The 17,124-nt window shown below is 46.8% G+C and overlaps 1 protein-coding gene across 1 annotated transcript; it reads left to right on the forward strand.

Moving 5' to 3' along the window:
• Nucleotides 1-1,995: 1,995 nt before the first annotated feature.
• On the forward strand, nucleotides 1,996-5,488 carry LOC309417274 (lymphocyte antigen 6E-like; the record flags this gene model as incomplete). The annotated part of the gene is made up of 3 exons (XM_082014747.1): nucleotides 1,996-2,047; nucleotides 4,581-4,700; nucleotides 5,280-5,488. 3 exons carry the CDS (start codon nucleotides 1,996-1,998, stop codon nucleotides 5,486-5,488), a joined length of 381 nt encoding a protein of 126 aa, XP_081870873.1.
• Nucleotides 5,489-17,124: the final 11,636 nt, after the last annotated feature.

Below are 17,124 nucleotides of genomic sequence, written 5' to 3' on the forward strand. Positions count from 1 at the left end.
TCTGGAAGCAAAAGACTCATCATAGAGGTTGGGCATGGGGCCATCTGCCCAGGATCTTGCAGACAGGTGATCAGAGGAAGGGCCTATGAACCAACTCCTTGGGGAGTAATTTGGGGAAAACAAAGAGCAACGGGATGTTCTTTTTTCTGTTTCCACACCATTTGTGACCTTGCAAACCTTGACTCTGATCTCCCCTTGGTCATTTCTCTCTCTAAAGACCAAGGGTCCTGTCTGCTGAGATGTCTTCTTGACTGGGACTTGTTTTTTTTCTCAGTCATTTTTGCTCCCTTTCGTAGTTTAACTCCTGCAGGTGTTTCCATGCACTTTGTGCCTCTGCTGCATCCTGAGTCATTTGGCAAGAGGTGATGAAGTAGTTGTGGGAGCAGAAGGAGGGAGCCCAGAAGGACTGGAAAGGTCATGAGGGACTGGAAAAACCTGACAGAGTCCAGAGTTGGTCTACAGTGGCAACAAACATTGTCGCATGGAAACCCTGGATGCTTCTGGAGGACGGAGAAGCAGAGTAAAACGAAAGCACCAGACCACATTCCTGCCTGGACCGTGGGAGCCTCCGAGTGACAGTCACCAGTCACACAGTCATTGCAGGAATGATACAAGCTGGTTTTCTGCTTAAAGCCATCCAGAGGGACCTGGACAAGTTTGAGAAGTGTGCCAGTGTGAACCTCATGAGATTCAACAAGACCATGTGCAGGGTCCTACACCTGGGTTGGGGCAACCCCCGGTATCGGCACAGGCTGGGGATGAAGAGATGGAGAGCAGCCCCATGGAGAAGGACTTGGGGGCCCTGGGGGGTGAAAAGCTGGACATGAGCCGGCAACGTGCACTCGCAGCCCAAAGGCCAACCGTGTCCTGCGCTGCCCCCAAAGCCGCGTGGCCAGCAGGGCGAGGGAGGGGGTTCTGCCCCTCTGCCCCGCTCTGGGGAGACACCCCTGCAGTGCTGCGTCCGGCTCTGGAGCCCTCAGCACAGGAGAGACATGGACCTGCTGGAGCGGGGCCAGAGGAGGCCCCAGCAACGCTCCGAGGGCTGGAACAGCTCTGCTGGGAGGACAGGCTGGGGGAGCTGGGGGGGCTCAGCCTGGAGCAGAGAAGGCTCCGGGGAGACCTTCCTGCAGCTGCCAGGGCTGAGAGGGGCTGAGGAGAAAGGTGGGGACAGACATTTAGCAGGACCTTTTGTGCTAGGACAAGAGGTAATGGTTTTAAGCTAAAAGAGGGCAGATTTAGACCAGTTAGAAAGAAGAAATTTTTGACATTGAGGGTGGTGAAACGCTGGCCCAGGTTGCCCAGAGAGGTGGTAGATGCCCCATCCCTGGGAACATCCCAGGTCAGGTTGGATGGGGCTCTGAGCAACCTGCTCTGGTTGAAGATGTCCCTGCTCATGGCAGGGGTTTGGACTAGATGGCCTTGAAACGTCCCTTCCAACCCAAACCATTCTATGATTCTATGATCCCTTAGTACAAGTGAAATACTGAATGACTGTGGACAATCCAGTGCAAATTTTCTTTCTTGCCTCCTCTCCCACTTCCCACAGATATAAAGCTCTCATACCATGGCAGCGAGAAAAGGTGGAGGATGCCAGGTGACGGCTGCTATCTTGCAAGCGATGAGCCACCCCAGACTGGTGCAGCTGCCTCTGCTTTGCTCCAGGTTTTGCGGTTCAGCCCAACAGAGTAAGAAGAGACTCCCATGTTGGAATCAGATAAACTGTTCCCCAAATTAGCAATGCAGACATGGTCAGCAGGAGTAGGCCTTGGAAAAAAAGATAGGATCTGAATAAGATGTGAAAGAAATTGCTACCTGGAGCCTCGTAATAGGTTCCTACGCACAAACACACCCATCACTGATCACATGTTACGCGCTGTCACTCCCCAAACCTCAAATTACTGTAATCAAAGGAAGTCAAAGTAAACGCTGTCCCAGTATAAAACCTTACCGTGGCGCACCATCCCATATTGTTCAGGCTCTGAGGGCACAACGACCATGAAGGCTTTTCTGATTGCCCTGCTGGCAGCAGTCCTGTGTGCCGAGCAAGGTAAGGGACTTTGGAGGCTGGGAGAGCCAGATGGAGAGGATGAAAATGCCAGAAGAGAAATTAGAGATAACGCAGGGAGAAGGTTTGACTGGTTTTCTCACAATTGGTGAGGTCTTGGTAGTGCAGTTTTTCTTTGGTGTCAGCTGTGTCAAGCAATATTTACTGTGGTTCCGTCTTAGCTTCTGGGTGAGTTCTGCCGAGGTGTCCATAACCCAAAGATGATGAGCTCACCACTCTGGTTTCTGACACCCTCAAGTATCAAGCTCTGACCACTCACATCTGAAGATAGACATGTGAACTGAAAAATGCTAACAGGAATTAAACTGGGCTCACAGTTTTGCCTTTGGTTTTATTTTTGTTCCTGAATGAAACTTCAGGAGCTGTTGATAAAGATAACAGAGCTGATGTTGACACCGTATCTTCTGACAGCGTTTCACTTTATTTCCCACAACAACATTACAATTAAGAAACTAGGTTGCTAACAGATATTTGAAAGCCTCGGAGCTCTTTGCTCATAGGTTTGAAGAGCTTTTGAAAGTGTCTGGGAGTGAGTGTGTTTGTAATGGGATCCACAATGCTCGGTGCTTGTCCTCTTTCAAAAAGAGGTGCAGATGTAACAGGATTATTGTGTAGAAATACCCAGTTGAGAAACATTGGCTCTGTGCATGTATTGAAACCCTGAGGAGTACTGCAAGCTTTTTTGCACCGTTAAGGCTATTTCTGGCCGCATTTGCAAAACTAGAGCTAATGGAGGGTGGAGGCCAGATGCAGGCAAGGCTTTATAACAGCTATAAGGGTTTAAGCTATTACTGTTTCCTTACTGGGAGGGATTTTCCTCGCATCAGTCAATGAGCAGGAGTGTATTTCAGTTGCTTCCGCACACACGCTGAGGTCTCGTCCCCATCTGCAGCAGGAAGTGGTTTGAACAACTTCATGAGATTTGGCAGAAAAGCAGGCGAGAGCGAGCTGTAGGGTCTGTAAAATGCAACGCTGCTTGCTAGGCAGCATGTCCGGGATTGCTTGGCATGGTCTTCAACAGGACAGCAGCCCACAGCTTGGGTTGGGGAACCTCCAGAGGAGAGGTGAAAGGCTTAACATACCCAAGTGGTGGAGAAATAGTGAGTGCTGAACAGTCAGTTAAAGAGACGTTAAAACCAAGAAGCAACAAGGATGATTTTATCTGCTGTTATGGAGAACACCTGCGCTCGCAACACCTGGCACTAGGAAAGAGCATCTGGGTAGGTTTCAGAGCGAGACAGTTGGTCTTGCACCCAGAGCTGTCTCCAGAGCTGTACCCAACGCACCTGAGCTCCCCACATGACAGAGGGGAAGCCTTTCTTCTCCTACCTGGAGTCGTTAGGGCCTGAAATAGCTTTTAATTCTCTTAAAACTGCTTCTAGAGATGTCTAACCAAACCTCATGGGCAGGTTCAACTTCAGAGATGAATTTGAATTGACAGCAGCTGGGCTTTGGAGAGTCCCTGGGAGGAGTTTCCTTGTTAAAAACAGGTTCAAATTCAATTGAAAGGGGCTCTTCTGTGCAGACAACAAAGAGCTTTCCTGGGTTGAGAGAGCCAGGAGGAACTGAACCAGGGAAATTTCAGCCTAACGGAGGAGCCTCCCTGGTTTGCAATTTGGTCACCTTCAACCAAGAGCTCTCCGCCACTGGTGACAATGGAGCAGGCTGTCCCAAGAGCAGCTTAACTGTCTCTGTGACCCCTGCTCAGGAATAAGGAGCATTTCATGGGACCCTGAACAAGAGGGAAACAGTTTTCACGAGTTGTGAATTGACCTCCAGGGAACGAGGTGGCACGTGCCTATGCTTCTAGCATGGCCAGCCTGGAAATTTGACTCAATTTACTTCATTTTCCTCAGAAATACATATCTTACCTCCTTCTGCCTTTGTAACAGATCTGGCTCAGCCCTGCTTATAATATCGCTGAGAACATGTTGTTCCAGGCGCTGGTAGAAATAATCTCTCTATTGTCCTGAGCAACCTCTCCCAGGGAACTCCCTTTAATGTGGCTCTGTGCTCAGTAATTTAGCTCACAGGGGTGTCATAGGCTTTAATTAATTCATGTCTGTATAGTATTTTGCAGATGCAGACTGAAAATATGAAAAAACCTAAGCTCTCACCTGAGAACAGTGCCAGTTCATCCTCTCTTTGCCAGAGCTATACGAGACCCCTCTGGGCAGGTTGCAAGCTCTGCTTTTGCAGGTTGGCTGTCAACCAGAGCAGTGCAGACCCAGGGGAGAAAGAAAGTCACCTGAGTGCTGCTCAGGCTGAAAAAATGTGTTTTCAGGTTTAATCGCTGAAAATCTCAAGTAAGGAAAGAAAACTTGTTTTGTTCTGTTTGTTTGCTTTTTTCAGCTTCATTAATCAAAACCAACTTCGTATTTCACTTGTCATGAAAACTTATTTGTAACATACTTTTCACCTTGTATTTTCCAAGAAAGGACATGGCTTTTGACACTTCCTTCCCAGGAGGCCATTGCTGGAAACCACTAATATGTGTCACGTGTGCTTTTTCCAGCTTCCTCGCTGTTTTGCTACACGTGCGACAATGAGCACTCCAACTGGAATTGTCTTAAAACCTACAAGTGTGAAGACCATGAGAAATACTGTACAACCACATACAGCACTGCTGGGTTTGGTGAGTAACAGCAACACCTCAAGGCTTTTTTTTTTTTACCCCTCCAGAGAAAGTGATGGGCAATGTTTTTTTTCGGACGGTAGCTGGTCTTGTTGGAAAGAACAGATCACTGAGGTTTATGGATCACAACACAATGTGTGTAAATTCCTCAGCGGTGCCCTGTGATCCACCGCCTGCGATATGTTCTTCACCACTTTGTGGCAGGGCTGGTTGAAGCACACAGATTTTCATGAGCAGACCCCGTTGCTTGATCTGGGAGTCTTACACACATGCTTTGTGATGGAGGATGGAAAGGGGCTGCATGTAAGTAAAGTGGTTTTAGAAACTGAAAATGCATTGGCAGTGATTTTTTGCTGTCCTAGGGGAAGCATTGGGTTTCTATCAAGGACTTTCTAGTGTCATGCATTAGATCCAGGTTGTGTGGATACTTACCCAGCACTCATCAAATCTCCTGATAGCTGTTATTGCTGCATTGCAAATTAAGCATAGTGCAATATACCTCCTCCTATCGTCCTCTGGTCACCTCTTGCAGAAGAATCTTAAATTACAGCTCTCCTTTCTTGTCTATTCTTCATCCAGGCAAGGACATGGGACACCGCATCACCAAGAAATGTTCTGTAGACTGCCCTGAGACAAACGTGAACTTTGGTGTGGCGGCTTATTCCACCAAATGCTGTAGTACCTCCCTGTGCAATTTCAGTGGTGCCAACAGTGTAAAAATCAGCTATGCCGTGATGTTCCTGGGAATTGTGGCCAGTTTGATCTGTGTCATCAGGGCGGGATTGTGATGAGGGGTGGGAGAAGATGAGACAACACAAGAACCTACAAGGTATTCCCCAACTGAGAAACCAGCACGCCTGTCAAGTGTCTCCAACAGGGTCTATGCCACCCTGTTTTTCACAAGACAACGCTTCAGATCCCATTCACAGAATGGCATGGCAGCGTAGCTTCTATTTTTTCCCCTGTATCATTTGTTGTTTTGTACTAATTTTCCCTGGGAAAGCTCTTTTGATAGCATGTGTGTAACAATTGTCAGACCAAATAAAGATTTATGTTATTCTAGAGTGTGTTTGTTATATCCACACTAAGATCAGCCTGAAAAAACAGCTCTGCCAGAAAGAACTGTAGTCTGAATCTCTACATTACCTTGAATTCCTCCTTTTAGCACCTGGGAGTCTTCTCCTGGTTGCCTTTCTCAATTGACTTGGTTGCATCCAGCAGCTCAAGACAGACACTCCATAAAGCCAGATGTTCTGTCTGACCACTCAGTGATAATAAATCACCGGTGTCAGTGATTTATTTATATATAATTTATATAAAGTTGTCAGTCTGGAAAGGTCAAAGATGTTTGTGGTGTTCCCATTGGAAGGAACAGCGAGAACTGTTTTGTTGCTGATAACACACAGGACTGGGGGTTTGTCGGGTATTGGTTGTGCTCCTGGCTGTGCTGCAAAGTCCTCGTGTGACCTCTGCAGGGTGGATGGTTTCCGCTTTTAAAATAGACAAAGGGCCCACACCAAGATCCTGGAGATGTCCAAGATGAGGATGGTGCTGCTGGAACCTGTCCTCATGGAAAGGGGACCTCCATGCCTGCTTGGAGAAGACGCTTCTGTCTGAGTGATTGCTTATGACTTCCCTGCAGGGACAGAAAGAGCCTGGTAGAGGCAATGCATGTCCGATTTGGTGGGAAGGTCTCTGCTCCTTCCCTTTCTTCTGTCGCTGCTGCATTTCCAGGCTTGGGGATGGAGGAAATGGGTTGGAGGTCGCCCGCAGCTCTTGGAGGAGTGGAGCTACAGCTAAGTAGCTAAGATTTCAGGACATGGTTTAGCGGGCATGGTGGTGTTGGGTTAATGGTTGGACTTGATGATCTTGAAGTTCTTTTCCAACCTTAGTGATTCGGTGATTCTGTGAAGATGGGCAAAATACATGCACTTTTGGAGCCGGAGAGTGCGTAATTCGCAGCGGAGCAGCTTACAAGTGCAATGCTGCATTTTGGGAGGGCTTGTATAGAAATGGCACCCAGAAAAAAGCCCTCATGTTTGCAGCCCAGCTGGATTTGAGGGGAGTCCTGCTCCACCAGCACTTAGACAGGCTGCAAAGGGTATGAGCTTCTGTGCAATGGGGAGAAACCGCAGCGCTGGCCGAAGGCTGTGAAGATGGGTTTAGGTTTAGTCATCCTATAAAGATTTAATTTCTGTCATTTATTTAAATACAAGATGGGCTAACTGAAGAATGGTGGTGTTGTAGCATTTCTGTGTTGAGGGACCAACAGAAATTTGGTTTTTTGCATGTCTTTTTAATCACTTTTCCTGTCAGTTTTCCTACATGTTAATCACAATAATCTCTGAAAGGATTCTCAAAGCTTTTGGCCAACTTGAAAATCCACATTTAGTAAAAACATCTGAATTTCACAGTTACTTTTACATTTCAGCTTTTGTTTCATGAAAACTACATGTTTTCACCAAAATAAAGAAATCGTTTGCCCTTCTTGTATGACAATTTCAATCAGGTTTAGAACCAGATGAGCAAAACATTCTCCTTCCTTCTCCATTCAGCAACCACGTCAAGGGAAATAGGTCTTTCGACCCCATGCTCCACCCCCAGTTAAATCCCCTGTTACTCGTTCCAAAATCTTCTTGAATTTCATAGCTTCCAAATACTTGCAAACTGTGATATTATCTTCTCTTTTGCCTTGGTTGCTCTGGTGTCCTAATCATCCATGTCCTTCCTGCCCCAGGAGTTTTTTTCAATCTATCTTACTTGGCACTGGTGAGGGATGAAGATAACATTAATACCAGTGACATGTGGGACCAGCTGGAAGAGTGCAGGACCATCTAATGGAAAATCTCGACTACCAGAAATCCTGCAATAACTCCTTTAAGAAATAGAGCCTTGCCATCTCAAAATCTCAGCAGCTTGCAGGAGACAAGAGATATTTTAGTTTTTGCTTGGATGAGACTACAAGGGAGGGAAAAAAAAAGAAGTGCCTGGCTGAGCTGCTATTTCTGTACCTGTTAATGGATGCTGTTGGCTGGAATAAATCTGAACGTGGGCTGCGGAATGGCATTGCCTTGTGACTAGAGCCCCCTTTTCTGCTATTACCTCAAATAGTCAGCAAATCAGTTGATTTACCCATTATGAAATCTCTTCTGGACTGGGGAAAATAAAATATTTCACAAGGAAATGAGGGTTGCACTGCCTGGCATGGAGGGTGCCAGCTTCTGTTTTCCTCCTGCCTGGTGCCTTACAAAGGCATTGGCCTTATGAAGCCAAACAACGCCCCTCCTTTGAGCTTTTTTGGTTAATTGCCACCTCTGTTCCAACTGAGTTTCATGCTCTACCTATTGAGAAAGCAGAAATTTCCTCACCTTAGTCACGCAGGTCTCCATATTAACAATATTTATACATCCAATTTAGAGGTGTTGGAAAGAGTTACATCACCTCAAGAACTGGGCATGCCTTTTTGGTGAGATAATGACTGTAGGTGGGTCACATTCAAAGCCCAAATATTTAATGGGAGATGGAAATCTGAGCAACTTTGAGACTAAGAAAAAAGGGAAATAAAGCAGATGGAGAGCAGCAAGGGGCAGAGTCACTGGCAGAGGCTTGGGGCACGCAGGTTGCTCGTGCAGCTCTGAGTGTCATGTGAAAGGGATCCAAGTTGACCGTTTCGGAGACTGTGCCTCCTTCCCCACAACTAGACAGCAGAAAGACAACGGTGGGAGGAAAAAGCAACAGCAATCAGAAGAAGATGGGAAAGATTCTGATTTTATACGGGGAGACAGGATGAAACATGATAAAAAAGGAGGAATAAAGAGCACCGTATGGAAATCCAGTGGAGTACTCTTATTTGGCATTTCACATAATTTTGGCTGGCTCTAATTTCTTTTTTCTGAAGACTTAATGAGCTGAGATCCTTGATCAGGCAATCCTTCGTTCTTCGTGCTTTAACTGGTTTGTTTTTTCTCTTCCTGACATTTATTTTTTGTAATTCTGTGAAAAAAATCACAGCTTGTTCAATGTGATGGGGTAGGTGTTATTTCTGTTTTTTAATTTAAGTGGTCATTTTCATTACCCAGTGGAATTTATTTTCTAATAGAACATTTGACCTCATATAAAATATCCAATTTTAGAACAGAAACATTTATGCTTTTGAAATGCTGTCTTAAAAAGGCCCACAGAAGATGATGTCTGGTCCCCTGTGAAATGCAGTGGAAGGATACTGCTCTTCTGATCTAGCTGTATTGACAATCCTGGGAGACATTTTGTAGAAGTTCCAATCCCAATTTCAATTCCAAATTCAATCAACTTCCATATGTACTAAAACAGTGCACGAGGGCAGGATCTTTAAGGATGTAGCCTGCTCTGAAACCGAAGCTGGTCTGGAAAAGAAAACATTCCTCTTCTCACGTGGACACTGTTTTGTTTTTGTGTTTTGCTTTTCCCCCACTTATCCAGAATTAGAAACTGTTGCATACTTAACACCAGACGAACACGCTGAATTGTGAAACAACTAGGAAATGAAGAAGAGGGGGGAGAGCCTGTTTGGATTTCCAACAAAGCATACTTTGACATACAAGCGCTGACATGTTACTATCAATTATCCACCATCTGACACAGCAACCCTATAGTTATTACCCTAGCATCAAAGCAAACACTGCAGCAGTATAAAACCTGCCCTGGGTGAGTCCTGCTTGTTTTGGAGGCTGCGAGACCTATAAAGGATGAAGACTTCTCTTCTTGTCGTGTTCGTCACAGCCCTGTGCACGGAGAGCGGTGAGTCTCCAAGGATTGCTTTGTGCTAGCAAGACCCCCAGAACTGGGGCATGTCTTTGACGCTGCAGGATGACAAGGGGATTTTGCAGCAGGAATGGTAAAGCTGGAAGGTCATTAGGCTCTAGAGAATATTCCAGTCCTCGGGATAAGAAGCCAGGGGACGCATCCCCCCCCAGAAGTTGGAAGGATGGTGAAGAGTTGAAGTGGGGGATGAGACATCCCCTCACCTGACTCGTGTAGTCCCAGCCCAGCCCTTGGAGAGGCTCAGTGTAGACAGCTTGGTGAGAAGTGGCAATAAAGCTGCAAATTAGACATATAACTAACGACAGCTTGTTTTTTTTTTTTCACTTGCTTGTTTATTGGTTGCAATTATGAACCATCTTTACCTAAATTGGTAGAGGTGGTCATGCCACAAGAAGATGCAATACTGGCTCCCATCTCTTTCTTACAGCTTGTTGCTTTGAGGTGCACCTTTGCCAGGTCTGGGATGGAGACGCAGAGTCCCATCCTCATTCTGATTTTTTGGCTGTTTTTTGGGGGGGAAGGATGCACTGGGAACCTGCACTTTAACTCTGCCTGGCAAGGACTGCTGCCTGTGCCTCTGGAAGATGCCCCATTTGCACAGGGATGTGCTGTGGGTCAGGCAAGGAAAGAGGGTGCATCCCTGAACATCCCTCTGACTATTCCAGGGGAATAGTTGCCTTCCTCAGTTCGGGGGGGCTTTTGCCTTATTGCAAACTGAATCTTCCTCAGGCTCTGCCGTAGGGCTTTACCTGCAAATTACTGGCCATTCTGGTCCTAGTCTAGCAGAGCAATTAGACTCATACTTAATTTGAGCCTGTAAATGTTCTTACTGTGGGACTTCACAGGCTTTAAACTTGGCATGTGCTAAATCACTGTGCTCAACGGAGTTGAGAAAGTTGAGGGCAATAAAAGGACCCTTTCCTGCAGCTTATCAACTGTAATCACATTTTTTAAAAAGATCATGTAATGAGACAGCAGACTTACCAAAGGAGTTGGTGAAAATTAACACAAACGCAGCACCGCTTCGCTGTGCAATCTAGCCAGAAGGCTGGTTGCTGTTCCAGTTAATCCTGAACCTGACTGATTTTAACGGTGTAAATCCTGCATCCACCAGCACTTGCACTTGCTAATGCTTTACACGTGTAAGTTGTTTATCTGGGTGGCTCGAATTATTCACATGAAAATCTTCCTTGAGGAACATTCTTGATCCTCTACAGCAGAGGGCTTGCTGGGTGCAGACAGGAGACCTCCAAAGGCAGCCTGAGCGGGGCACATTTCTGAAGAAATATTGTTCCCACCCCTACTCAGCCCTTGTTACAGCAGATATCTCAACAGATGCCATAAAATGAGAAGTGTTTTTCAGCAGCATGAGCAATTGTTGTTCTTACCAGAACAGAGGATCAAGATTGTCTTACCTGACTTCAGGGGCTTAACCAAGCTACCAGGTTAGGAGCCCACGTGCCTCCAGAGTCCTCTGTCGTAAATGTGAGTGAGAAAGAAACCTCCTGAGCACAGAGAGATGTTAGCAAAATCAACCCTGAAGGTGCTTTCCCCCTCCCCTAGCTAGAAGGCTCCCAGGACAACTGGTTCTCTTAAATTAGCAGCTTCGGGAGGTTGGGATCAAACAGGACTTGGGCGTGTAACAAGCTGCACTGTTTCCTGCAGAGATTCAGGAGCTTTTTCTTGGAATGGTCTTGATTGAAGAAGTTGCATTAATTAAGGAATAAAATGGGTTACACATCTGGAAAACCCAGTTTGGGGACTCTGCTCTAGTGTACGGTTATTCTGGGAGGAAAGGATGGCTCCCAGTGGGGTGGAGCAGAAACGTGCCCGTGTGGGGTTTGCACAAGAAAAGAGAATCTGCTCTGAGGGCAGATAGTCTAACGGCGGGTCCCAGACTTGAAAAAACTTATAATGTAGCCTGCAGTGTCAGGAGGATACTGAATGCAAGAGCCAGGCAGGACAGCCAAGAGAGACTGGAAGTGGAAATGACCATGACCAAGATAGGAAGCAAATTGCAGCAGTTGATACCAAGTCAGAGGGAGCTGGGTGCCAGGTCTGAGGCTTTTGAAATCATAAGGGTGTTGAGCATGGTAACAGAGGGAGATGGGATCTGAGACACTGCAAGCCCAGTTGCCTGGCCTCTGTGGCCTCTGCTAGCCGCTCTTCAGTGAGAGACAACAGAGGGAGAGTAGGATCTGCGAGGACGACAGACCACAAGAGGAAAATGATGGTCAGTGCTGGGTGCAGTGCATGGAAAAGGCAAAGGGGCTGTTAGCCAGAGTGGGGAGAGAAGGCAGTTTCCACAGAGACAGAGAAGGATGAATAGGGCCCCAAAAGGCATTTTTGTGGCTTTCTATGGAATACTGTGACCTTGGTCACCTGGGGTCATGGTCAGAGGTGGGGCCAGGTCTGGGCTAGTAGGACGACAGGGAGCAGAGAGCCTGTTTGGGCCAGATGAGCTTGCCTAAGGTCAAACAAGGGCAACAATGAGGTTGGGACACTGCTGGCAAAGGCACTAATAATGACAAAGAATCTTGGGCAAGGGAGAAGAAGAGCAAGGGAGATGAAGAGCAAGGAAGGCAAAGGACAGTGCTGGTACAAAAATAAGATGGGTATTAACTGGCCATAGATAGGGATAGCCTGGAAATGAGAAGAATGAACCTAATCCCTGGTGGGTGACATTACTGCAGGAGTGTTTGCTCCAGATAAACAGATGAGTAGGAAATCCCTCTTATCATGCAAAGAAACCTTCCCCAAGGATCTCTTTGCTGTGAATGACTGCTTTTGCTTACTTGAGTGCAAACTGTTTTCATTCATTCATATTAGCACAGCGCTTTGCTGATGCACAGTGTTTCAGATGTACAAATTTTGTAGTGTTAGGGAGTCGTCGCCCACGGATGGCTGTAAAAAGGAGTCTGCTGCAGCCAAGGGGGTGGTTTGCTGAGCCCCGTCTTCTACAGGGACAGGATTGCCCAGCACAGGAGAGCTCTGGAAATGAACAACCCAAAGGCAAGCATCCATCATCAGCAAACACTGAGATGCAGATCTAGGTCACTTGTCCCTAATTTGAGATAGGTTGTGGGGGTATGCAGCAAAAAAATCATGCCCGGTACGGCCAGGGTGGTTACCCTCAGGTGTATCTCTCCCTCTTTGTATTTGAAAAGATTTCTAAAATACTTCACTGTTGGCATGTGTGGTCTGAGAAAGGATGTGTAGGCCAGGACTCTTCAGATGATTTGAAGAGGATGAGTGTGGGCAGGAATCAGCTGGCCTTTTTCCATACAAGAACTAGTGGCCAACAACTGGGGCTTGGGGGAGCCAGGCTGGACAGAAACCACAAGAGCTTCATGCTGCAAGTGGTGGTAGGCTAGGGAGCTCTTTCCCAAAGCACACTTCAGATGCCAGATGTTTAAATGGATCCAAGTAAGTATCCAGAAGGAAGATCCCTTGAGGGTTACTAAATGAACAAACCACATCAGTGTCAGGAATCTCAGCTTAAAGTAATTTGGGTCCTGGAGAGTCGCTAAGGGCCAGGATTCATACATCCAGGAAGGTGTCTGCCTGTGGCCACCAGGCTTGAGAGATCCTCCATCTGGACCAGCACCACCAGTTTTGTGCTCCTATGGATATTTCTAGAGGTGACCGATGGGTGTTGTGTGCTTCTTCTGCAGCTTTCTCCTTGACATGTTTCACATGCAAAGACGCATCTTCCAATATACATTGTCTCAGTACAACCACATGCTCTGACCATGAGAAGTACTGTCTCACAACCTATTCTACCACGGGACTCGGTAAGTGTGAAGCTTTTCTAAGGCTCTGATGACAAGATGGGGTTCAGGTTAGGCTGACTGCAGAAGCCTCCTCCCACCGTAAGGTGTGGTGGAGGAATTAATGAGGGTCATAGCACACAGAGAGCAAGTCTTGCAGCAGGTGGGAACTCAGCATAACCCATCTCTGTTGCAATATATCATAGCAATACTGCACTGCTGATTAAACTCACTCAGGAAAGGGAGATACGGGAGGAGAGAGGTTTTCTCTGCACAAACCCCTTGCCTCATCTCCAAGCTCAAATGTATGCTCATGAGGTGGTGGAATTGGAAAGGGCCAGGTGCTGTGGAAGGAGCAATCCCAAGGCACGGTGACGATGATGTCCTGCAATCTTGCACTGTACAAATGCATTATATTCCCAAATTCTTGCCCTAGGTTGCACTCAGCTGGCCCTGAAAACAGCAGAGGAGTTGTAAGGCCTGGAGATTGTCTCCATAGGTCACATATATACAAATAATGATGTAGCGTGACGAAGCCCAAGGGAAAACCAACAGCATTAAATGCAGAACAATGTATTCCCCACTGGATATTGCATATCCAGTCAATCATTGAAGTCTGTAAAAGATATCCCAGATAAAAAAACATGACTTTTCTTCCTGTTTTCTCTCTCTCCCACTTCAGGCAATGACCGTAACCAGCGTATTACCAAGAAATGTTCAGCATTTTGCCCAACAATTGACCTGAATATCGGCATAGCCGGCGTCGCTACCAGCTGCTGCGAGACTTCTTTGTGCAACATCAGTGGTGCCAGCAGTGTGAAAACCAGCTACTCTATGATAGCTCTGGGTGTCCTGGCCAGTCTTGCCTGCATCCTCCGTCTGGGTTTTTAGAGGGGCTGGGAGGGAAAGGAGCTGCTTGGCCCTGCATTGCGAGGGATCAAACTCCCATCTGTACAGCGTGAATGCTGCCCTGTTTCTGCCACCTGGAAGGTCACATCCCATCAACAAATATTTTTGCTCTTTACGTGCTCTGATGACAATGCACAAGAGCACAGCCCTACCTCAAAATGGTGTTTGGAAGAGAAAGGCATGATGCGGAGTTCTGCACATGTAGAAAGGCACCATTTAGTCACCATTTCTCCTACTATTGGCCTTTATAACTCCATGCGGTTTTTTTTCCCCTTCATTCTGTCCCTGCCATTCTCTCATGCCGTTTTTCCCCCTTATACCATTTTCTGCCCTGTATCATTTTGCTTTGAGGAAGCCTTCAGTACTATAGTTGTTAAACAGAAGCTGGGCACAATAAAGTATTTTATTTGATTGTGTGACTGTGTGGTATGGTACATTGAGCGTAGCGGCTGGATGCATCCCTGTTAGCAGCAACAAAAGCGGAGGCGTTAGTCTGCAAGTCGAATTGAAATAACACTGAAATATATCACAATTGCTTTGCATTCACTTCAGGAAGCGTCTCCCCAGATTTTAGGGTTTTTTTTCTGGCAGAAGTGTCACTTTGTGACTCCATTTCTTTAACTTACTTTCAATTTCTATTCTGGGTCAGCTGGCTGAAAGGAAATGGCTGTTGAGTTCTCCAGCTGGCAAACAGATGGGACAAGGCAGGGCCCAGTGTGAAGGGATCTTGAGCATTAAGTTTTCTTTAAACCGATTTAAGATCTTCCAGTGGAAATTGCTTTATAAACATTATGGATTTTTTTGAAAGGGGAGAAAAGTGTCTTGCATGGTGCTTAAAGGAAAATCATCAGAAAAGACAGACAGTTTCTACTGTGTGTCTACTGGAGTCTGGAAATTTCAGCTTCATCTATAACAAATTATTGACTTTGAAAATTAATCTTTTATGTTTGCTAGTCAAGTTTCCTATCAGGGTTAAGATTGAAGAAACTCATTCCCCTGCACTGACCTTCCTTGTGGATGATCTCAGCTAGGAATGAGAGTTTTGCTCACTCAAACCCTTCTGAAGTGAGTCACAGGAGGTTGAAATGCTTTCTCCTGAGCTCTCTAGTGGAGAAGCTCTCCACTAGAATTACCCCAACAAAGATCTCCCAGGGTAATTAGTTGGGTGCAGCTCACCCCGCTGGTTTTCTCACTGTAGACTCATTGCACATGGAGAGCAGCTACACACTTCGCTCACTCTGCCGGGTATTTGCTGAGAGCAGAGGACTAACAAGACTCAGAAACAGGCGGATATTTATAACAGGTTTGCAAAGGAAATGTGGTCTCATGACTCCAGCTCAACCTGCTCCCATCTCTTCCTGTCCACCATTCCTCCCATCCATTGCCGACCCGCAGCTATACACTCCCTGGCTGTTTTCTCTTCCAGCCGTCCTCCTTAGCTTCTTCACCCAGTCTCAGTCTGCGTTTTGCCTCCAGCCTCTATTTTCTTGCTAGAACCTCATCTCTTTTTTTTTCTCCACAGTACAAATGCAAGGTTGGCCAAATATACTCTGCCTTTAGCCATGAGACTCTTGGTTGTCCTTATGGTTTCTATTGTGCTGCCAACCCCCCGCTGAGCTGGCTCCAGTCTTCTGTCCAAACTACTCCCTTCACCTTTCTTCCCCTCCTGCCAGATTTAGAGATATTCAAGTGGCACACACATCTGAACATCTTAAAAAAAAACAAGAACTGTTTTGTGGCCTTGGATGGCTATACTCTGCCCCACACCTGGATGATGAGGTGGTAATAACTGAACTATTTGAAGTAGTTTCCAGCCTTCGCTGTCCACAGATTTAGGATTTCTTAAGGACAACGCTGGTTGGCATAGGCCAAGCTGGGGCTGGTACTGCCATATGTCTTGTCCTGCTGAGCTTGTGAATACAGACCTACTGCTGGCATCCAGGTTTGAAATAAGGTCATGTCTTCTGCTACCTGAACTTGGCAGGTGCCTCCATTTTGGGTTGAGAGGGAACCTGGCATGTGAAGAAAGGTATAAAAAAGTGTGGGCAAGGAGGGTGAAGGCACATGGTAGAGCCTGCTTCTGCCATGGGGGGGTTCATGGTCTGCTTATGGCTGTTGCATGGAGAAGTTATGAACAGCACTTGGAAGCTGGCAGTCCTAATCCTAAGGGAGAAGCTCCATCCATGGGCCCCAGCCTGCTTCCCTCTCACCTGGTTTCTAGCTGACCCCATAGGTTTTGCATTCCCTCCTGTCCAGCAACACAAGCCATGCATGTGGGCCAAAGATTGACCCACATCTCAAATTACGTAAAAGGGTCGATATCTGGAAGTGGGACCAGAAATTGCCCTGAGGCATGGGAGGTCCTAAAACCTGAAAGCTCCCTTAGTGAGCAGTCCCTTGGCAATGGGTGTTGTGTAAGAGGAGACTCCTCTCTGCCAGCCTCCCTGAGAAAACCTGATGTGACATCTCCCACACAGATGCTGCTGCCTAATTCCACATCCCTCTACCCAGAGTTTCTTATTTGTTGGCTCCCATGGTTGCATACTCCTTGGATGAGAGTGGCGAGCTGCCCTGCAGAGACATCTGGGATGCCTGGAGGGCTCTCAGGAAGAAGACGAGTGTCTCAAATCGTTGGGATTGCTCTTGGGAGGTAGCTGGCTCTCTGCGTGGATTATCTAAGAGCTCGGTTTTGGGTGCTCTGAGTCATTGTGCCAGCACATGAATCAGCCAAGGGGGCCTCGCCCTGCCTAAATTAGGCACCTGGAGGAGATGGTTTAACTTAAGCCCTTCTTTTCCCTCGCTCGGGGCTCTGTCACCACTGATTCTGAAGGACCTATGCTGCCTTCTGCTCTCCTGAAATAATTTGGCTGTCTTTTCCCTCACAACATGAAATTCCTTCCCTTTCTCTCTGCTTATTTGCCCAGATCTGATCAACACCCAGTGAA

Source organism: Phaethon aethereus, assembly GCF_964289735.1.
Source record: "Phaethon aethereus genome assembly, chromosome: 2".
In the NCBI taxonomy this organism is placed as follows: Eukaryota; Metazoa; Chordata; class Aves; order Phaethontiformes; family Phaethontidae; genus Phaethon; species Phaethon aethereus.